This window comes from Malaya genurostris, chromosome 3 (assembly GCF_030247185.1).
Source record: "Malaya genurostris strain Urasoe2022 chromosome 3, Malgen_1.1, whole genome shotgun sequence".
In the NCBI taxonomy this organism is placed as follows: domain Eukaryota; kingdom Metazoa; phylum Arthropoda; class Insecta; order Diptera; family Culicidae; genus Malaya; species Malaya genurostris.
In genome coordinates this window covers 14,751,644-14,774,893 of record NC_080572.1, presented here as the reverse complement: position 1 = coordinate 14,774,893, position 23,250 = coordinate 14,751,644, and the positions used below count along the sequence as shown (strand labels likewise).

Below are 23,250 nucleotides of genomic sequence, written 5' to 3'. Positions count from 1 at the left end.
GTATGAATTATGCAAGCATTCCCCTTTTCCACATTTTTCGCAAAAACAAAGAAGGCTTCACTTGATCTCGATTACTGTGAATTTCACACAGCGAAAAGTGCAAGAATCTAACCAAACTGTTCTACATTTGCACTAAACTGAGGATATTTTCTTTCGATTTGCGAACAACACATCCTAATAGTTCTTCAGAAAACTTTTAGAGCCATTAGAACGGCTGATTTTTTATAATGCTTTCCAACGTTGCTTTTTCATCCATCGAAATGACTGGCAGCTGTGACGTAATCGCTCTTGTCGAAAGCGAAACTAGCTGTGCAGACGACACAAAACACATCTGCTCGCAGTGGCGATAGAATCCAAACTGATTCAATTTTTGTCGTGAATACGACTTACTTTACTATGGGGTGCCTTTTCAAAATTTACCCTCTGAGAGAGTGATAAGTTTTTGATCGTGAATATCTCTTGTTGTATCTAACGAATCAACATAATTTTTGCTACACGCCATCGGAAATATGATCACAATTTTATGATAAAATCATCAGTTGTGTGACATAATCTCAAATAATTCAAAATTAAACTTTTCTGAAATGTTTGGTATAAACGAGTATCAAAGGGGATAATCTATAAGGCGCGTTTGCCTTGCTCGTATTTTTAAAGCTCATAGCTCAGTGATCTGTGAAAGGATTTATATAATCTAACTACCAATAGAATCTATATTTTTAAACTTAAACGTGTATAGCAAAAGCATTGAAGTATTTCAATAGTACACTATTGAAAAACCTGTCTCATTTGACCCATGTCAACACCAACCAATCAGAACGCGTTCTGAGGAAGACAACAAAATATCTGCTGCTGTACAACAAATCGTTCGAGAAAAAAGTTCCGAACAGTGCTTAATATAGTAGTGAGTTCCGCAATTTGGTCCTTCTGAATGCTAGAAACGAATCCCTACAGCATATTGATAGGTTTTTTCAAAAAATATGCAAATCCGAAATGAAATAATCGACATTAAAATTCTGTATGCGGCTATTTTTATAGCCGTTAGGACCACCCAATAGTGAAAAGGCTACAAACGAAATCACGTAAAAAGAAAGCTTCTAACAAAAATTGGATCAGTTTGGATTCTATTGACACTGCGAGCAGATGTATTTTGTGTCGTTTGCAAAGGTAGTTTCGCTTCCGACAAGAGCGATTGCGTCACAGCTGCCAGTCATTTGCATTGATGAAAAAACAACGGTGGCTTGAAGGTAAATATCCCCAATCTAGAACGGTTTGGTTAGATTTGTGCACTTTTCGCTGTGTGAAATTCACAGTAATCGAGATCAAGTAAAGGCTTCTTTATTTTTGCTAAAAATGTTCCAGAGTTTAATGTCGTAGAGAATTACGCAATTTGACCCTTCTGAATGCTAGAAACGAATCCCTATAGCATATTGATAGTTTCGTTCAATAAATTAGGCCTATTGTATCATTGATCAACCCAGCGAATTAATGTTTTCTTTATTGGAAGAAAATAATCGGTTGTAAACGCTACACCTACACCAACCATATCAGTATCGCACCCACGTACAACAGTTCAGCCTGGAATTAGATAACGGAAGTCAGCGGCATCCATCGGAATTCGAATTCAACTCATCACTCTCCATCACAAACGCTTTCATAAAAGGTTCTTTTCAGAGCCACCATTATTTGATTATAAAGCACTATACTGGTTATTTAATAATATTTGTCAAATTCTACATACAATTTCATACAAGTGATCAACTAATTTATATTCGGAAGTGTTAAGGAACATGTCAGTTGTTTTCGTATTCACGACATCCAGTTATGTCTCTGACATTACCCACCCGCCTTTTGTTAAGAGATTTCCTTTTATGTGATTTCGTTTGTAGCTTTTTCACTAATGGGCGGTCCTAACGGCTATAAAAATAGCCGCATATAGAATTTCAATGTCGATTATTTCATTTCGGATTTGCATAATTTATTGAAAGAGACTATCAATATGCTGTAGGGATTCGTTTCTAGCATTCAGAAGGACCAAATTGAGGAACTCACTACGATATTCACCACTTTTGGAAACATTTTTCTTGAACGATTTGTTGTACAGCAGCAGCTATTTTCTTCTCTTCCTCAGAACGCGTTCTGATTGGCTGGTGTTGACATGGGTCAAATGAGATAGGTTTTTCAATAGTGTACTATTGAAATACTTCAATGCTCTTGCTATACACGTTTAAGTTGAAAAATTTCGATTCTATTGGTAGTTAGATTATATAAATCCTTCCACAGATCACTGAGCTATGAGCTTTCAAAATACGAGAAAGGCAAACGCGCCATATGAATTATCCTCTTTGATACTCGTTTATACCAAACATTTCAGAAAAGTTTAATTTTGAACTATTTGAGATTATGTCACACAACTGAAAATTTTATCATAAAATTGTGATCATATTTCCGATGGCATGTAGCAAAAATTATGTTGATTCGTTAGATACAACAAGAGATATTCACGATCAAAAACTTATCACTCTCTCAGAGGGTAAATTTTGAAAAGGCACCCCATAGTAAAGTAAGTCGTATTCACGACAAAAGTGTAGCACTGGTGTAGTGCAATTGGCAAAAACGAACGGTTTCAGTGCAGCTTTCGCTACACCGGTGTAGTGCAATTTAAAAACGAAAACGACATAAAACGAACATCTCAAAAGTTGTTTAAGCGACTCTGGCCCAGCTCTCGGGCTGCTCTGATCAATAAACGAAAACGGTATTAGAGTTTGCCTCGGGCGCCGGAAACGCTCACTACGGATCTGTGGAAAGCGCAATCAATTCGACTGTTTCCACAGAAACTTTGCGCTGTTTGTGTTACCAAACACTGAAAAAGGTTTAGCATGCATGAATCATTTTAGTGCTTCTCAGTCTGTGTCTATCGTTTACTGAACAAGCACAAATTGTTATATTTTAATGCGAAGCATCTGTGTAGTATCATAAGAAAGCAACATGGGGAAGAAAAAAGGAGGTAACAAGAACAAATTGTCCAAAATGTCCGAGGAAGAACGGGCACGGTATCTTCAACATCGGGCCGACATGGAAGAAGAAGCTCGCCGTCGAAAGCAGCAATTGATTGCAACTTTCATGAAGGTAGTACGATTGCACTAGAATAAATACGAACAATTGTAGGTTTAACGTATGACACAAAACCTTGGACAAAACGCATTTTCAAGGATCACATAGAAGGAATCCAGGTTATGTTTAATAAATACAGTAAATTCAAATTCTGTCTTAAGAACAAATTATTAGTTTACAAGAAAATCTGCAGACCATGCTTTATGAAGTACCAATTTGGTCAAGTTGTTTTTCCACAAGGAAGAAAACGCTTAGAAGGATTCAGAATAAAATTCTAATAATGATTTTGAATTGTCCTTTCTGGATTAGTACAACTGGGAAGTTACACAGACTCACAAATATAGAACCATTAGATGTAATGTCATATACTATTGTGAGCAAATTCCGACAAAAATCGATGCTATCCTCAATTGATTGATTACTATGCTCTGGTAATGGAAGCTTCTGAAGTTATAATATTGAACTGAGCAGAATGCTTCATTGCTTCTTATTTTATCGTTTGTTTATTATGGAGCCATTATTGTTTGTATGTTTCAAATAATAGAAACATTATGATTTGGGATCGAAAAAATGCGATAGTCAAACTTGCATGAAACATCAAAGGAATTTATTGATGCATAGTATAGAAAAATGCAACGGGAAACTGGTATTAGCTTTTAGGTTCGTTGGTTGTTTTAACGTTCATATGTATTTTTTATTACTAACAATTTTTGGCACAAGCAACGGTATTAGTGTAGGAAACGGTTACTTACTTTCTTAGTCAATAAAAATTTAAATAGGAAACACCACACATTTGTATTTAAAATCATAATCAAAGCCAAATTTTTCCAATCTCATTATAAGCACATTTAATTAAACATTAAACATGAACAGTTTGATCCATCAAATCCATACAATTCCACTGTATTTTATTTATTTGTATAAATATTTTACAGAGCCTGCCTGGGTTCGATACCAAATTGCACCCATATTAAAACATCTATAAAATCGATTCTTAATCCTACGTTACTTATTCTGTTTCGCTTATTGACCTAATGATGGTTTTCAGACAAACCGCAAAGATTGATTAAAAAATCGGAAAAAAACATTGTGTGCAAATCCGGATACGGATTTTGTAATGCAAAAATCATTATCAAAAGCAATTTTTTTGCAAGAACTGAACAAAAAAATTTGTATAGTATCCGACTCTACTAATGAGATAACTCTTGGCACAATAGCCCTAGTTTTAATGCAGGAATATCAAGTCATCACAATGAAAATGCGATTTACGATTCTTGTAATAGTATATATTCATGTATACACATGCAGTAGTAGTTCTGCATACATTCATTTGTATGAATTGGGAAATACGTCACTTACATGAGTGAAGGTTACATATCATTTAAAATTTTTAACATGAAATGTTTCAAGTGCAATTAATTTCTATCCGATTCCTTTAGAACAAATTGAAACGCGAAGATGCTTTCTCTCGGCTTAATTTGGCGAAAATCAACCAGGAATGGCGTAGCATATTGCGTAACATCAAGTGCAAGGAGCTGCGTAACGAAATCGAACTGGTCGAAAAGATGTGCAAAGAGTGCATTGAAAACAAAAACAGCATCATTCGGCGACTACTGTGCGATCTTGATGAATCAGAGGAAATTTACGCAACAATGCTACATTCTCACATGGAAAAGATTCAGAAAATTCTCAACATCCATAACGATCGGTTGCAGTTCTTGAACCAGTTGTACGAAATCGAAAAGAAGGAAATTATTGCTAACTATGACCAGGAAATAACCAACTACAAGAGAAAAAAGTTTGGTTTACAAAAGGATTTAGAATGTGTATTCTACGGATTGGCTGAACGAGCGGGACTTGAGCGGAAACAGACAGAAGAAAATCACATGTCGAAAAAGGATGAATTGAAAAATTCGGTGGGTGTTGTGTCAAGAGACATTATTTATATTGCATAACGAATATTATTCCGTGCAGCTATGAGAGACATTTTAATGGTGTTTTTTATTTAACAGTATATTTAATAAGGCACACTGCTTTAGCTCTAAGATGCTGACGGCAACATTTTAATGGTTGTAGTGTATTTGAAGGTGCTACAAGAAACTTACACATTAAAATATGATAGTTTCGTTTTCCCAGTCGTTGCAATTGGCTTGACTTCGATCTGCCAAGCACGAAACGAACCTCAAAGCGAAATCGCACTTATCTTTCAATTGATTATCCATGCTTATCATGTGGAAACATTCCTGTATTGAATCGATATAAAAATCTCGCAACTCGGAGTTTCTCATATCCTTAGTTATCACGTGCAGAACTTTATGCTTATCCGGAAAGCCATCGTTGTTAGTCATTTTCATCTCTTGGAAAAAACATTGCATAAAACAAGCACGATCACGGTTGGCACTATCACCAGAATTATTTCCGTTGGATTTCATAAACCTGTTCCTGTCTTGGTTGTACCGATCGGTTTGTTGATAACCATAACGACCCTGTGGATCATCGTCGTAAAACTGCCGCTTATATCGTCCATTCCGGTTTATTCCATCGTTATTTCGATTTCTCATACCGTATGCGTGGTTCTCATTTCCGTTTCTTCCATTCGCTTGTTGATTGCGGCCAGCATTTCGAATATCGCCGGTATTGCGTTCCCTGTCGTTTCTGTTTATACCACCACCATATCCCTTTTGATTGGAATCGCGTCTTCTTGCTTCGTTCTCACCTTGTTCTTCGCTAGTCATTTCCGAATGCGGTGAATCGTAGTCATTGTACTCATAACCGGTGGTAGTTTTGTTTTCTGAATCATCTGTACCTATACGATTCATGCAAATTCGTATTACTCTCCGAACCTCCTCACTAGTCGGACCCTCCTCGGTGCGACACTTTAGAGTCAAACTTTCCTGCAATAGACACAGTAGATTAACCAGAAATGGCACAAGAATAAATTGATGGCTTCTCATGATTGTCGGTTGGCTAACGGTAATCCATCATGGACCTTTTCACAAAGCTAACTGTCAGAGCGTTCCATGGACTTAACATTATATAGCATCGAATCATGATCTATATAGTCATCTGTGTACCTACAATAAATGTTGATGTACGTTTCCTTCCTATTATTATAAACAAACGGGTGTCACTCAAACAGATCGACCTGACACGTTGTCTCTCATAGCATGCATTTCAAGTTTAGTTTTTTCCGACCTGAATCAATCAAATGTACATGTTCGCTTTTCTCAACAGATGATACTTAAGCTGGAGATAATTACCAAGGAACGTGAGAGACATATGGAAAAATTATGGAAGGAGTTCCAAAAGGTTCTTAGTACATATCTCCGCAACACGGAGGAATATCGAAATGAGTACAGCAAACTGCGTGATCAGGATGTCAACGATACCAAAAATATTCAGAGCCACTACGGTGAGGTCACTCGATTAGTAGAATTGATTGGAACCTTACGACAGAAATTAGTTACCATCAAGGATGAGCATGAGTTCAACATAAGGCAGCTTCAAAAATCTAAAGTTGAACTGCAGGATCGAGTCAGAAACATCAAACAAGAGATGGAGATGGGATTGAAAATGGACGAAACTAGACTGAAACAGTTGGCAGTTCACAGTAACGGGGCCATCAGGCATCTGCAAAATTTATTGAAACGAGGTAACGCTATTCTACAGATTGCCAAGTTCTGTAAAAAGTTTGAAACTGAGAATGAAAGTTTGCTGCCCTTCGTTCACAGTGCTGTGAAGCGGCAAATGTTTGAGATTGACGAGGTTGAACTCAAAGAGCCTATAACGGATTTTGAAATATTTAAAAAGGACACCTTCGGAATGGCAAAAATGTTTGAGAATTTTTGGATGAGATTCAACAAAGCTAAAATCGATTGCGCTTGCTTGCAGGAGGAGAAACAACAACTACTAGAGGAAAACGAACGACTTAAAAATCAACTGAAGGAGTATTTGATTACTGTAAACATTAACAATGGAGGTTTATTGGAATCCAATGAAACGCTAGTGGCCAAAAGACCGAGCTCAATGAAGGTAGAGAAAGTGATGCATATCGATCTGAAAATCAAAGCCGTTAGATATAATAAAAGCGGTCAACGTAGACCAGTTACCTGCATCGAGGGTAATTTGAGTAATGCCATACGAACTGATAGATTGTTAGAACTTCGAAGCAAACCATCGGAGTTATACTCGTTGATTCAGCAGTCTACGTAAAATGCGATCCGAGTCGCAATTTATTCATGGAAATGCATTTATGATAGCAAGCAACTGATATTATCACCATATATATAAAAATGTTTTCGAATACGAAGTGTTATGGTGTTTCTTTTCAACTCCACATTGCATTGCAGCACACTGATCAGCAGTAAACTACAACAAATATTACTAGAAATAGCACGTTTTTCTTACACGTTAGGGAAAAATAATTTGTTCCTATGCGTAACGAGGATTATAATTTAAGATATAAGCTATTCAGCAAATTTACTGGCACTGTGCATTGTAGCGAAGTCGAACATCAGCGTGGAACAGCCATGATAACAGGTCGATCGGAAGCCACAAACGATTGGGTTCGACGAATCATAAAGTCCGGAGTTTTTCTAAAGGTCGGAGCCATCGCCTGCAATGAATGCAAATAGTGAAATTAGTATATATATATATATATATATATATATATATATATATATATATATATATATATATATATATATATATATATATATATATATATATATATATATATATATATATATATATATATATATATATATATATATATATATATATATATATATATATATATATATATCCAATGCAGTAATATTTAAATTTTTAAATGCAATTGTGTTTTTGGATTTTACTAATCAAACAACAAAAGAAAATCTATCAATCGATTGAGGAGTTTACACAAACCTGTAATTTGGCTTCGACTATGCCTTTATTATCTTCGGACAGTTGAATTTTCTGTCGAGCTTGCTTCAATTCCCGATCCAGTTTTTTACGTTCCTCCTCTAGCTGACGTAACTTTTGTTCTGCTTCCTTGAAACGTTTTTCATTCTCCTGTTGTTTTTGCTCAAACTCAATCCGTTTCTGTCGCTCTTGCTCCAGTAAAACCATCTGTTCTGCTTGAAGGCTCTCGAGTTCCTCTCGCTTGTCCCACTCTTCCGCTAGAACACGTGCCTGCAATGCCCGAACAATTTCCTCGTCTCGTTTAGCTTGAATCTCATCCTCGAGCATCTTTTCCAGACAGAGTTTAACATCTTCCAGTTCGGCGACTCGACGAGAGTCTTCCCTTGCAACTTCCTGAAACTGTCGAGCTTGTGTTTCCGCAGCTAATCGGGCAATTTTTTCTTGTTCCAGTTGAACATTCGTCTCCAGTAGCTGCTTTAAATGAATACTACGCAGGTGTTCTTCCTCTTGCTGCTTTCTCAGATCAAGTTCTCTTTGCTGCTTTCTTCGATTAACCGTGTCTCGTTGGAAACCCTCGCGACCAGTGGAATAGGTTATGGCAAGTTGTAAAGCCGATATCCACTGAAGTCGTGTTCTGTGATCTTGTGCTCCCAACTCATAAGTTCGATCTCCGGAAACTAGAGTGAATTTTTGAATTCTTTCAGTTTTCCCTGAGGAGGAAATACTTGGCTTCACCATGAATTTTGAGTCTAGAGCGATTGTTCCGCAAACCTCCTTATCAGTGTGATGTTTGTAGTATGACAACTCACATGGTTGTAGAACAAAAAAGTATTCTCTAAACGTTGGTAGGACATACCCTCTCCTGAACAGACATCCCTTCTTAATCACATCCATAATCAAGGTTTGGTAGATATCGCGAATAGCTTCGCAGATGGATGCAACATAATCGTTCACTTTATTGTAGTCTTTGAATCTCAACATCTCCAAAAATTCGCAGAAGTCCAACCCTTTGTCCGACTTTTTCAAATAGTCGTATTTCTCTTCGTTGTTGTAGTCCAATCCGAGTGAATTTAGCAACTGTTTGACGACAATTAATGCTTCCGACGGATGAATTTTCACTGTCAGCTGATTGTTGCTCATATCATCGGTGTATAGATCCGCCATCAGGCAAAAAATGCGGAACAGCTGGTAAACAGCGTCTCCTTTGAAATAGGCATCATCGACGTCGAAGTTTTTGTGGCAGACTAACCAACAGACCTACAAACCAACAAAAAACATAAATTTTCTGGGGTGCAAAGATGTCACGGGAAACGAAAACAAACCTCGTCGATTTTGGTTTCATAATTTCGTAGCGCCGATAGAGGTAGTTCGTTAGAAACAGAAGAAAAGACCTCTTGGCCAAGATAGTACAGATAGTGGTCAAAATTCAGTATCGCTGTCGATCGGTAATGATCCAGTCCACGTTCCACTCCGTAAAGATCCAGTAGAGTGGCAATATTTGCTGTGAGAACCTGTTATGGGAAATAATGAAAAAAATCTTAAAATGGATGAATTGTTTCATAAGATGAAACAAAGGTATTTTTAAATGAATGGAAGATTAGATTGAATAAATTACGAGAGATGCAAACAACGATACACTTAATGAAAATGGTAGATGAATAGATGAAAACTCCTGACAATTACATATAACTTATTTGACATTTCATTTGGCGTACCTTGAGCTTCGACTTCCCCACGAATCCTGAAGCATCTTGTTGAAGAGCACTGAACGCGTGCCAGATACTGTTGGTGACGTTCTTCAGCAGCGTTGTCATTGTGATTTGTTCTTTTGCGCGTGCTCATGAAATTTACTACAATTCACTGCCTTTTCAGTATGATCGCACTGATCATATACGTCAAAATTATACTACTCATCGTACACTGCACCATAAAAACAGGACTGGGATTATCACTGTTATGGAAATTCAGCACAATAAAGCCTTATTGGGTAGCTTTTTATATTTTTTCTAGCTAAATTTTATCACATCATCGCCTTGTTCATGAAACCTGATTGCGCCGCTAATTCAAGAGAACACATTTAAAATAGAATGCAGTAAAATTCACATCACTCTGTTGAAACATTTTTCTCGATACTGTTCGTTAGACCTGACTTGGACCATAAGCGCATGAAAATTTACTGAATGGTAGGAGTTAACGCATTTCACTGCTGTAGTATTCGCTGACCTCACTTACTCATTCATAAAGGTTTTACTATCGAAGAGGTCTCTACGAGAGCTTGTAATTATCTGATATACGAGCGCTTACAAAGTAACGAGCGAAGAATGTTCTCATGGTAAACAGTGTGTTTTGTTTGCTAATATATCCATATTTGCATTCTGTTGCTGAGTTGTTTCTTGGAGTTGCACGTTTCTTATGTCAGTTTTTTTTATGTATGAGCGCAAACATTAACACCAATATTGATCGTTTACATCTTCTCGGGTTGCAAGTGAATCATCGTGAAGCGTTGCCGTAGTAGAGGTTTGCTCTATATGTCTATAAACCATAGTTTTAATGCAGTGTCGTCAGTCAATCTAGTTTGCATAATTGAATTCTGTATTTGTTCGTAACAGTAAAAAACAGCACAGCGCGTCATTACATTTATTAAGGTTATATCTTAAAACTTTGACGTCATGCAGTACGAACTTTGATTGGTTTACATGGACTAGTAGGTCTGAACCATAAAAAGAGAGAGAGAACTGTTGTTGTTATTGTCATTATGACAATATTACGCACCATATTAAAACGTCTTGTAAGTTATGTGAAATCTCATTCTCGTTCTTGGTCAGATCAAGTAATTAATTTTTTGCGGAATTTGGCATCGCGTAAATCCGAACTATCCGCACTTCAAGTTGGGAAAATGTTTGAATGTGATGAGATCAACTGTTACCAACGTAATAAAAGATTTCGGAGATCGCTTTTCGATAGCCTGGAAGACTGGATCGAGAGGAAACCTAAACCGGAGGCCGATAAAACATCGGAAAAAGTGGCCAGTTGTTTACATGAAGGTATGATCGTGGTAGCTGTACATGAAGATACTGACGAAGTTTGACTACGGGGTACAGGATAATGGAAAGTTACGTCAAGACATCCCCTACCTGGATACTGGACAAAAGTGACATGAATTTTAAAGCAGATCAAGCTGACGATGTCGAATATCTTGTGTGGTAATTTATTTATTTAAAAACGTATGTAGCTTATGTTCTAGCAACATAGGCTTGTTGCTAGTTTGTTTTGGTTGGATTTGGCATCTTGCCATAACGAAACAAAGTACCTGTAATGGCATGCAGTGAACACGTTGAGGTGGTGCCCAGGGAACGGCTCACGCTAGTGCTCCACGTAAGAAAAAACTATCGAGTAAACGTTAAGCGAAAGCGTTGTCAGAGAGTTACAGTTCAACTGCAAACTGACGTTTTGTACCGAGGAAAGTTGCTGAAGAGGTTGTAAAAAATGCAAACGAAAAGCCCGGATTTCGCATCCATTAAATAGAAAACGTATTCACTCACTTTTTTCTTTATCGCGAAATTGCAGCCAAATTGTCGAACTGTGAATAAACGAAATCTTGTTTATAGAAAATGGCTGAGCTGACCTAACTTTAATCCTAATAATATAAGTTTTTTTTCACATTCCATAATTTGGAAGGCATTGTACAAGATTCATTCAAAATTACTCCAAATTTCAATCCAAACTACAAATAAAACTTGCATGTTCACAAACTACAGTTGTGCTAGTAAAAAGTAATACGAGGTCTGTTCAAAAAGTACCCGGAATTCTCATTTTTCTAAAAAATTTTTTATTTATTCGTCTACATCTATATGGTCCCCTTCAAAGTAATCCCCCTAGATATAATACACTTATGCCAGCGTTTTTTCCAGTCTTCGAAACACCCCTGATAGTCACTTTTTGTAATGCTCTGTAGCACTCTCAGCGATTCTGCCTTTATCTCTTCAATTGATGAAAAACGCTGTCCTTTCATGGGTCTCTTCAACTTTGGGAACAGGAAAAAATCACACGGAGCGATATCTGATGAATAAGGAGTTTGGGGCATGATAAAGCGATGGTAATGCGTTTGTTTTTTTGATCAAAATTCAGCAGTTTTGGAACGAATTTTGCTGCCACTCGTTTCATGCCCAAAACATTTGAAAAAATATGATGGCATGAGCCAACTGATATGCCAACTTTATCAGCAACTTCTCTAATAGTGATTCGGCGATCATCCATAATCATATTTTCCACTTTTCCCACATTTTCATCGATTATTGACGTGCTGGGTCGACCGGAGCGTTCGTCGTCTTCAACGTCTTCGCGGCCATCTTGGAAACGCTTATACCACTCGTAAGCACTTGTTTTTTTCATAGCAGACTCACCGTAGGCTCTCTGTAACATTTCGCACACTTGGTTACACTTTATTTCATTTTTCACGCAAAATTGATAATAAATTCTTTGACTCTTCAATTCTTCCATTGTTTAAACTAACAAAAATCGCCGAGCTCAAAAAAACACGTCTACACCAGCCGCTACAAGACAGAATGTAAACAATGAATACAGCTGAAAATTTCACCATACATTAGGGACATATGTACCAACACAATAAAAAAAATTTGTCCACCGGACTCTCCAGACGCGCGCAATTAAAAAATTCCGGGAACTTTTTGAACAGACCTCGTATTTTCTTTGCAATTTTTCACAAGAATCATATAAATTTATTTAACATTTTCATAATAAAAAATAATTTTCTATGAGAAATACGTGATATTCGTCAAAAGGACAATTAAATACAAGTTATTGAGTGGTTTTTGAAGAGAATTTTTTTTTTACATTTCTATGTTCAAAACTACAAAAATTTTCACGAGTTTTTTTTTCCAATTTTTCTAGAAATTTAACAACTGGCGATTTGTACCGAAGAAATTTGTTGAAGAGGTTATGCAAAATGCAATTGGAAGGAGTCAAACGAAAAGTCCGGATTTTCGCATCTATTAAATTGAAAACGTATTCACTCACTTTTTTCTTTATCGCGGAATTACAGAAATTGAAATAAAACGGCTCTTTACGTGCCTGAATGTGAAGGAATAATTCTATCTAGTAGAATTAAACTTTTCTTTCTTGGCGATTGTGGTTCAATTGATACCAATATTCAAAAGGATTAGGATGCAATAGAACTTCTTAGAAAAATAAAAAAATCGTCTAATACGTCTTATAAGGTACTAATGGAATTAAAACCTATGTGATCAGAACAGAAACAAATTGAAACAGTTTTACAATTACTTCTTTTAAGAATAGTTTCAATGCCATGTACAGAAACTAACCAAATGCGAATATTAATTTTACGCAATGATACACGAAAAAATTGACACTGGATAAAGGTGTAGAAAAGTGTGTCACACATGACTTCAAATAATTACTCAATCCGCGAACCTCTGACGAGCTCAAGCTGAGTGATCGAGCTCGTTCAATGTTTGCTTATATCGATTTATGGCCAGACCAACTTTTCTCCTGATAGTAAATTGTTAGCTTCGCTACGGACCGTACTGGGCGAACAGGTCAGCAGGTAGTGGTGGGTTTCCTTCCAATTATACTGCCTTAGCGTTTGCCTTCCGATCAACTCAACCTCATTGGAATCGCATTCGACGCGTTGGTGTTAATGCCTCTCGCCATATTCGCGACAAGAAAAAGTGGTTTTCTAATTATTTAGAAACTGGCCTGGACATAGAAGCGGCTGGCCGTAAAATGTTGGTTTTTCAAGAATGACAGACATGTGTCTAAACTGTGAAATAGAGACTAGGTAAGTAGCTCTGATGTATCTTAGAACATAAAATTTATTATCCACGCCCATTTATTAGAGTTTTGACAATTCATTCACCATAGTTGTCTTGTTTTATAGTGTTTGCTATTTAAATTTGTGCATGTGGCTATAAAAAAATTCCGCACTCGATTCAACAGCAGCAACAGCACTCTTTCTGGCAGATTTGACGGTTGTTGTATTTAGTTAACAAGAGTTGATACTGAACTGGGATGTCTTAATCGGAATCTACTGAACGAGAATAGAGCAACTATTAATTATGAAAGGTATTTAAAGTTAAGAAAATATTAGATACGACATAAAATTAAAATACGATGATTATGATATGTTTAATAAAAATATTGATAGTTTCAATCAGAGATGTAACCATTTTAAGCCACAAACGAGTGTAACTAGTAGAATAGTTTATAGGGTTACTGTTCCAAAGCCCTGTAACCTTAAGATGGTATGCACTCTTAGGCTGTGAACCATTTCGCAGTTAATTTTAACTTTTGGTTGAAATCTGACACTTGAGTGATTATTTGGTGTCGAGTAGTTAAATTTAACTAAAACTGCGGCCCATTTCAAAATTTGACGGACGGAAAGTTATTTTGGTTTATTTTCCGCTGGAAATAATTTCAACTAAAGAATTAATATTAGAATTTTTATTTCAAGATTTTTTTCAGTGTCGGAAAATAACCATGCTCTAGAGCAGGGTCATTTTTGACAACATCAAATTAACCGCTCGAGTGTCAGATTTTAACCAAAAGTTAAAATTATTCGTGAAATGGTACAGCCTTAATATTCAATAATTTATAATATTTCAGATCAATTCTTTCATAAATCTAGTTTTGAGTGTGTGCGTGTAAATGACAGTGTCACTCAGAGCAAATTTGAGGGTTCTAAAGTACATTTATTACACATTTGTTGTGGGCTATTTGATTCATTGTTTCTTAGATTAAAAGTAATTTGCATTTTTAGAATGTATGCACAAGTTTTGACTCCACGAAATAGATTTATACAAAAATGACTTGACTTGAAATATTATTGATTTTCATAAATCATGGAAACTTTCGCAAAGTCCGAATTTATTTCAAGACGATTAGTTGTAATTCTTATTTTTATTCAAACATTCACGCTTTTTTCAATCCAAGATGGCGACTCTCTTTATTGACAAATAGGATTTGAAAATCGATGTTGTAAGTCATGCTAAAAATAGTCTGCATCTCAAAATTTCATGAGCATGTGGTAGTAGACAATACTATACACAAACCATTGTGTACCCACGTCGACCTTGCACTATTGTTTTTGACATTACCCACCGTTAGTTTTGTTATTAAACGTCAGAATGAAACGACTCGTTAAATCGTTCGTTCAAATTAATCAGAGTAGCTTAAGTATCGCATCGAATATCGATATGGACAGCTTAGCTGACGCTTGCTTTGATCGTGTCTTTCGGCAAAACTGGTTGTCAGGAGCAAGCGTTGGATTTTGTTTGTTTATTGCTACCTCCGAGTCCACTAGTATATACACCAATCGCGATCATGGGAGGGCCACCTAGTTGAATGAAAAAGGGGGCACCACTACACCACGAGCTTTTCAGACCGATTCATATAAACTATGTACGTTGATTCGCGTCAGTTAATGAATGTCACAAGGAGAAATGTGCGAGGGTGTTTGCTTAGGAGTCCCAACATCTCACGTTAGACATCGAAGGTGTTGATTGGGATTGGTCAAACTGACGATCCAAATATGGATCTGCAGAACATTCAGTAAGGTTCGAAGTAATCGACTTATTTTGGCCAACGACCGATACGATCATGATCGTGACTCATTTGATGCTTGCCATTTATTTACAAGCACACGAGTATGGAACTGAGGCAACAAGAGTTGGGTGCCCTTAAGAGGAAGTACACGGCTTGAGGAAGAGATACTGCTCACCAGGAACGACCTTGACCGTCGCCAAGTAGTTTATTCGGGCGAGAAGACGCAATAGAGCAAAGTGAAAAATATCTTTATGCCCATATATGCAACGTGGGGCAATATTATCGTGCTAAAGTTCCCGCCGGAAGCTCGGCTGAGTTGGGTGCACGTACCGTACGACAATGTCATGGGTAGTGTTGTTGAGCTCTGTTTCGTTTTAGTATGACAGACAAATTACTATGTCACGACTTCGGTTTATTGTTCCGTTGATTATTTATGGTAATTGTATAATGGGTTGTAATGTTGGAGGAAATTGAATGAATGAAATTGACGATTCGTAATAATGCGAGAAGAAGTGAATGGATGCATTTTTTGTGTCTCAAACAAATCTATCACTTTTTTAGACTAGCCAAAAACTGTAGTAAATTTAGACTGCACGAAGAATTTTCTTTAGCGGATCGAGTTTCATGTTTTAAAGTATTTTTTTCCATCCAAACCGGTTAGAATGTTCAAGATTTAAGTACCTGGATAAAACAAACAAATAACCATCCATTTATGGAAGGTGGTTGTCATGTTTATCCGCAAAGTTAAGATGGTTGACAGTTAGACCCAGCTGTCGTAGTTTGATTTTCTGAAACTATGATCATAGATGGCTTTGTACTTGTGTGTTTTCATATCTAGTTAGTGTTGATTAGGCATTACTGAAAGGAACGACATAGTAATCCAAACTACGCTGGTGTTATAGAAAATGCAATATTGAATAAATGGTTGAAACTACCATGAATAATAATTATGCTACTCCGATAAAATAATGATTGTTGTCTTTACTGTTTTGCTTGCTGAATACAAGGATGTTTTTTAGGTCAACATAACTGGTAATGTATGGTGAGATGCCGCTCTGAGAGAGTTACCGCATTTTTGAGTTTGTAGTTATAGAAATAATCTATAATAATCATGCAATGAAAGTATATCAAGATTGAATCAATATGGAATTGCTTTTGATTGACATGTAATAAATTGTTAGTTTAATTCCACAATAAAAACAGTCGGAACAAATTTTTTTTTTTTCATTTGACTAGACAACAATTTTGATTCAAATCAAACAGAGAACATGGTTGATGTTGAAGGGAGAAAAAAGTTCTATAGTATTGTAGCTAGAAATTATCATAAATAAAATTTGAAAATCTACAAACAGTTTTGTTTTTTTAAACATGATCCATTTCTCTGCGTGTACTACCCATTTAACTTGAATGCCTTATACAGCAGTCACAGGAGCACAGGTTTTTGTTTGGCTTCATTTTCGTTCAATTGACTCAAACGTAAGATTGCATGCACTTCCGGTAAAACCCTCAACGGGTGAACACGTTGTATAGTGTTAGTGCGGTAAAAATTTGAGTATTTCGCGAGAAAGAAATGATTTTCACCTGTACTTTGGCGACTCCACGTTGTCACGCAGCGAGGTTTTTACTTGTAGTCCAGTGAAAAAAAGACTATAAACGAAAATTAACTGGCCATATAACCTAAGTTGCTGTGCCATCAATCAGTATCATCTTAAGTGAGGTGAGGTGACCCAGTAGTGAAGAAGAAGACGATTGCATGAGAGATTAATCAACCAGCTTTAATTCAAAAAAGTCTTTGTTTCTATAATCAACATTTGAATGGAATAGTTTTTTCGATGAACGTATCATATGTCAAAATGTCTAATCGTCATCAAATTTACGACACAGAAAAGAACGAAATTTTCAAAACAGAGTTTTTAACTATTTGAGCTTGTAGGCCTGGCATTAGATGGCCACAAAACCTTTTAACGACTGTGACGGTCTCCGAGTTCGGCTCTGTAAATAAATTGTCAAAAACTCCATCGGAACTTACATCGATATCAAATGAAATGTTAATGAGAAAGCCATCATTACACCACAAGGTGGATTAAAACGGGTTTTCTGTTTGAGAAGGCTATCAGCTAAGTCATTCACAAACTATGATTTATATGAAAGGCAATCTGGTCCCATTGAACGATATTCAATTTTATCCGGATCGGATGACCGGTTCTGGAATCACAGGGTGATAAGTGAAAAAATTATTATTTAAAAGCATGTAAAAGGCAGTAAATTTCTTGAAATTGATCGGTTAATAGTCAGAAATTCCCACATTTTTCGGTTAGTAGTCAAAAACTCCCACATTTAACTCTCATCGATTTATCAGAGATGGTTAACTAAAATTCAAATGAAAAGTCTTTTGGTTACCATCACCTGTTATTGGTTACGATCGTAAAATCGATACGACGTTATTCAGTATAAAGGCGTATATCACAGCTCACTTTTAGTATCGTTTCAATCCAAAATTGTTGAATATTTTTTTATTAAATGAATAATTTATTTAGTGATCCGGTTTCTTTTTTTAGTCTTTTGAAATTCTGATCATTATATTTCGATATGAAGCAATGGAAGAACTCATTTTTTCAATTAACCAACTTTATCATGAGTTTTGCAAATGAAAATTAAACCTCATAACTGATTTTGTTATTATATTGTTATCATAAGTTTTAACTTTCAGCTGTTTTCATTTGTTAATCCTTTTAGGAATACACAAATTGTTATACATATCAACTGTTGATATACTTGTGTTTTGATTTTGTTATGTGCATGTGATCGGGTATGGTTCCGATATTTTCGGTGATATTCACGCTAGGCTATCGAAACTGTACAATATTTGATTTAATCCGCCACTATTTCGGCGCTTTCTCGGGGTATCGAAGTTGGTTTGAATTCTATTGGATCGAAGTTTATTTAACCTAACTTTATGGTAATCGGTTTATATTTGTCCCTCCACAAGAATCGAATGAGAAAATAAATAAAGAAAAAAAAAGTTGTTTACATGCAAAAGGGCTTCAGCAATTTGTAACCGAATACCAATTTCCAGAAATGTACAGAATTAGTTTTATAAACTTTTTATTCATATGGCACACAATTAAGCATTAATCAACATGAATTATTCATTTTTACTCATCAGTTCCGTTTCTGCTGAGATGAAATACTTCGTGTTTTATCTGCGAAATTCGATTGGATTACCATGGTACTAGAATTCAAAGCATATCGAGTTCAAAGCTTTGTTTGCAGCAAGAAAACAAAACGTGACTTCATTACACTCAGTTTATGTCATTCCGGTTCGCCTCGCCATAAAACTCTACTCATTGGATATTCATATGACATATCGTATAAATAAGACTGCTCCTATGCCCAATGTGAGTAATCAGTTCACATTGCTGGTCAAGACAATCTATAAAAAATGAATGACCAGACCAGTACAGAATCTTCACAAACAGCTTCGTACAAACACGAAAAGTTACTGAATGATAAATGTACTCAGTTCTGACACGCAAGCTCTGTCTGTTATTTTTTTTACAAAACATTCAGAAGCTGTTAATGTTGTGAATTTAGTGACTGCCAATGATCACACCCGGTTTGTGGATGTACAAAAATTCATCACCCGCGTATGTGTCGGTGACCAAAAAGGAAGTTGGCACCGTACGAGATGCGAATGCCGACTTGTTGGCGACTGCCGGTATTTATCGTATTCGATCCAGCATCAGAGACGGCAAAGTGCTACAAAATAAACGGTCCGCTGCGATCGCACATCGAGCGATCACGGATACGTTGAGCGGAGAGTTCAACGGAACGGTTTGAGGTTGCACAAACCGCACGGTGGGTCCTTGAAATTCTCAACACTCTTGGCAGCTGAAGTTCATTGAAACGTCATCAACGCAAAGAAGCGATTGACCTCTTGCGTCGATTTCAGTGAAGTATAGAGGTATAGTGTGCAATTTGATGCATGATTGTTGACATTCTGTTAAGTTTCTACATCACCAGAACGGATCTTCAGGGTCATAAGAAAATAATTAAAACTGAAATTAGAATATAGCAGTAATCCTTTTCTGTACAAATGTGAGTAGTTGATAAAACAATAAATTCCTAAATATAACATCTTTGATCACTTCGAAAATAAAATATAATAAAGAACTAATTAATAACGCTCTCAAATAAATATCTACAAGCGAGCAATATGAACATTGTATCGCGAGCTATGGTATATTTTGTCTACGATTTTGTCAGGTCATAGTGATAAGATAAAGGTTGTTCTTCCTATCAAACTCAACTTTATGTAAGTTCCGATGAAAAAGAATTTCTCTACAGATTGTTAACTCCCTATAACGGCAATAGACTTCCGGGTAAAGGCTTCTACTTTATCTATTTGAATTATGCAAACAAGCGACCGAGCATATCGCAACATACCTTGAACCTTTAGATCCACTTATTTTATTGAAAACGTCAGATAGGTAAACACATCCACTTAGGATTGAAATAGAAAAGAATGTAAACGCAGTTGCGTTTCCATAGCCAAACAGTAGCTGTTCCAAAAATTCAGTGAATAGTTCTGTTAACACGAACAGTGCAATCTAAAAACACACTTGTTTGACGGTACCGACATAAGAGAACAAAGCCCGATCATTCGTTAACATTATGTTTTACACACGATTTAACACATAAGGTCACTTGGATCCAATGTAGAATAAATAATCTGTATCATGAAACAAACACTTGATTCGACCAGATACTTCAAATCCTTTAACTTTACGCTACCTTTAAAGCCACAAAAAATAAGCTTGCGCACGCGGTCGAACCTGAAACGATACTAAACCAAAACGTTGAGCGGTAAACTTTTGAGTCATCCAAAACCATTCACCGTGCGTCGACCGATTACAACGGAGAGCCAACACCGAGAGCGTCCACAAACAATTACGACAAGCGCGGTTTGTGCCGACAAAGACCTTATCGAGCAGCAACCTTAGTGGTGCTTAAAAATAAAAGGATTTGATTTGTCGCTTCCATGATCCAATATTTTTTCGTAAGTACGTAAGTCAAAAAATAGCTTTTTGCGGAATTAATTATTAAATTTAAAACGATAGGCATACTGAGTATTGTGTGTGTTTAACATATCCCAAGTCCAACTATCTGACAGAAATAATATTTCCACGTGTTAGGTTTAACTTCAATTCTGAAATCAGGTATCGAATTCCGACGACCCATTTTGTGTACAGAACAAAGAAGCTTCCATGGTCATCATAGTACGATATTACATGCATCTGAACGTCTCTCTGATGTATGGTCATATGAATAGAATCATTTGCACTCTAACAAATATTTTGACTCATACGACGTGCTTTGTAGTATTTCCGGATTCTGAGTTCGAATTTGAAGCATATAATTTTTCTCTCCCAGCTTTTTTCTCACAACATTCTCCAAATGATCGAGTTCTGAAAATTAATATTTTTGACCTAATTAACAATATCTTAGCTGTCAAATTTAACTGAATTGTTCAAATAATGCGCTTAACTATTCAGAGCATTCGCTTTGCATCCTTACATTGTACGATTGGAAAAAAGCTTAAAGTGTGGAATATACTGACCAATAAATGAATAAAACAATATTATTACTCAATAAATCGAAAGCAATAATGTTTCAATTTCTCTTCGGCAAATCATGTGCATTGTTTTGTTTTTCGCCATCCCTAGCCTGTCGATATCCATACAATGCACTGTTGAATCATAAGCAAGTTTATTCGTCATTCACCTGGGTGCATACAGACGACGTGAGACCGGTAGAGCAGAGACACTTTCTGTCTCGACGATAAGTAGGATGTAGAATAACAACGTAGCTTTTTTGGGGTCTACAACGAATCACGTAAACGCAGGTAGAACTAGACGGACTTCATTTGGGTTAAAATCGAAATGCGTGGTTAGTATGTGAGAACAGGTTACTTAGTAAGGGGGTTAGGGTTCCTTCCGAGCTAGCTACTCGGTAAGAAAAAACGTTCAACGGAAGTCCTTCGTTGGTCCAATACGTTCCACAGTTGGTCCAACGAATGACCCCATTTCTCAGTGGGTATAGGTGTACATTTTCGAAAGATTTCGAAAATAATTTATTCTACACAGTTAAATAACAATGTTGTATGAATGAACTGTATCAGATTACCTTGCTGATAAAACTTTGCATGTTGGTATCATGTACAATGTATTTAAATGAATTCATAAAAAATTCGCTTAACTTATAACTCATGTGACATTCATTTAAAATGCACATTAAAGCGATAAGATACATATTTCTCGCTAGATTATGTGTGAATTTCATGTGAATGCCACATTCTTTCCCAAGTAGACTTCAATTAAATCACGATTGACCGAATCAAGTGTTTTTTCACATACATTCGTGCTGCACTCATTTCCACTAGAAAACGAAGACCCTGAGCCTTTTAAGTCCCAGATATAGATTACTATGAAAATGAAAAATTGAAACGTCCAACCATCGTATATCTAAACTTTTAGGCGTATGGTAACAGACAAAGTTCTTAGTTGAAATGGTTCCTTCGGCCAATCTTCAATAAAGATAAAACAAAAGTCATTAGTTTGATGACGCATAGACATCCGAATGAACAAATAAAAATGAAACTGAATCAATAATTGTTGGGAAACCTCGTATCGGTATTCATATCGTTACTCTTTGCTCGGAGATCATCTGTTACTTTGTTTCTACTGAAGCGAACATTTTATATCTGTTATGTCCCTATATAACAGAAATATATTTTTATAGCTAAACGAAACGTCAATTTCACATGCTATAACATAGGATTCCGCAGACCAACATTAAAAGAAACATGCGGCCGGACACCAGCTGGAGACTAGATCTCACAGAGTTGCTGTAAAGCACTGTAACAAATAACTAATTTATCCTAGTTTTCAAATAGTTATAAAAAATGCCCTTGGCATCGTAGAACTAATGTAATGTGCCTTGATAAACGGGCGTACGTTATTTGGCCGAATTTTGTTTGGCATAAATTTGTTTGGCATAAATTTTGATTGGCATAAATTTGTTTGGCGGATTGTCTTTTGGCATAAAATAAAAAGACATACTGTATCATTTGGCATAATTGTTGTTTGGCATAATTTCAATTATGCATATTTACTTTAGATTCGATTTGTTTCTGGAGTACTTTGAGAAGCTGAAATACATAACGGCCGAAAACACTTGGATTACAGGTTTTCCGATTTGTGGTTGGACGACTCGTACTACGTTACCTCGTTGCCTTGAAATCGTGGTGGTAAAAAAAAACTAGAAAATAAATTGAAAAGGTTCCTAGCATTGAATAAACCGGGAAAACGAGTGGATTACAAGTTTGTGTGCGGGGGCCGCCGATCCGATGCCTGATTCCGATTGAAATTATGCCAAATGAAACAGTATGTATTTTTATTCTATGCCAAATTATGCGAAATAGATTTATACCTAACAAAAGTTATGCCAAACAAATTTATGCCAAACAAAATTCGCCCAAACAGATTTCGGCCAAATAACGTACAACCTGATAAACATACCTTCAAAAACATAGGTTCGTTTGGCTCCCTAAGAAGTATTCGCCGGTCTGTTACTATGAGATTCTGTACTAGG

The 23,250-nt window shown here is 36.3% G+C and overlaps 3 protein-coding genes across 6 annotated transcripts; 1 reads left to right on the top strand and 2 right to left on the bottom strand.

Moving 5' to 3' along the window:
• Positions 1–2,870: 2,870 nt before the first annotated feature.
• Positions 2,871–7,325, top strand: LOC131434853 (dynein regulatory complex subunit 2). Its single transcript, XM_058602060.1, has 3 exons — positions 2,871–3,126; positions 4,551–5,027; positions 6,346–7,325. The coding sequence occupies exons 1-3, from the start codon at positions 2,986–2,988 to the stop codon at positions 7,321–7,323; spliced, it is 1,596 nt and encodes a 531-aa protein (XP_058458043.1). The 5' UTR covers positions 2,871–2,985; the 3' UTR covers positions 7,324–7,325.
• LOC131434854 (general odorant-binding protein 71) lies at positions 5,033–6,380 on the bottom strand. Its single transcript, XM_058602061.1, has one exon. It carries the CDS (start codon positions 6,063–6,065, stop codon positions 5,220–5,222), a length of 846 nt encoding a protein of 281 aa, XP_058458044.1. The 5' UTR covers positions 6,066–6,380; the 3' UTR covers positions 5,033–5,219.
• An 81-nt stretch (positions 7,326–7,406) lies between the features above and the next one.
• LOC131434852 (differentially expressed in FDCP 6-like) lies at positions 7,407–20,522 on the bottom strand. 4 transcript variants are annotated; one of them, XM_058602059.1, is made up of 5 exons: positions 20,392–20,522; positions 9,732–10,074; positions 9,339–9,527; positions 8,020–9,273; positions 7,407–7,726 (listed from the first exon to the last, which is right to left on the bottom strand). In XM_058602059.1, exons 2-5 carry the CDS (start codon positions 9,828–9,830, stop codon positions 7,625–7,627), a joined length of 1,644 nt encoding a protein of 547 aa, XP_058458042.1. In that variant the 5' UTR covers positions 9,831–10,074; positions 20,392–20,522; the 3' UTR covers positions 7,407–7,624. The 4 variants fall into 4 exon arrangements, with proteins under 4 accessions (XP_058458042.1, XP_058458041.1, XP_058458040.1 ...); XM_058602058.1 differs by having other exon boundaries at positions 9,732–10,548; positions 20,044–20,427; XM_058602057.1 differs by having other exon boundaries at positions 20,044–20,427.
• Positions 20,523–23,250: the final 2,728 nt, after the last annotated feature.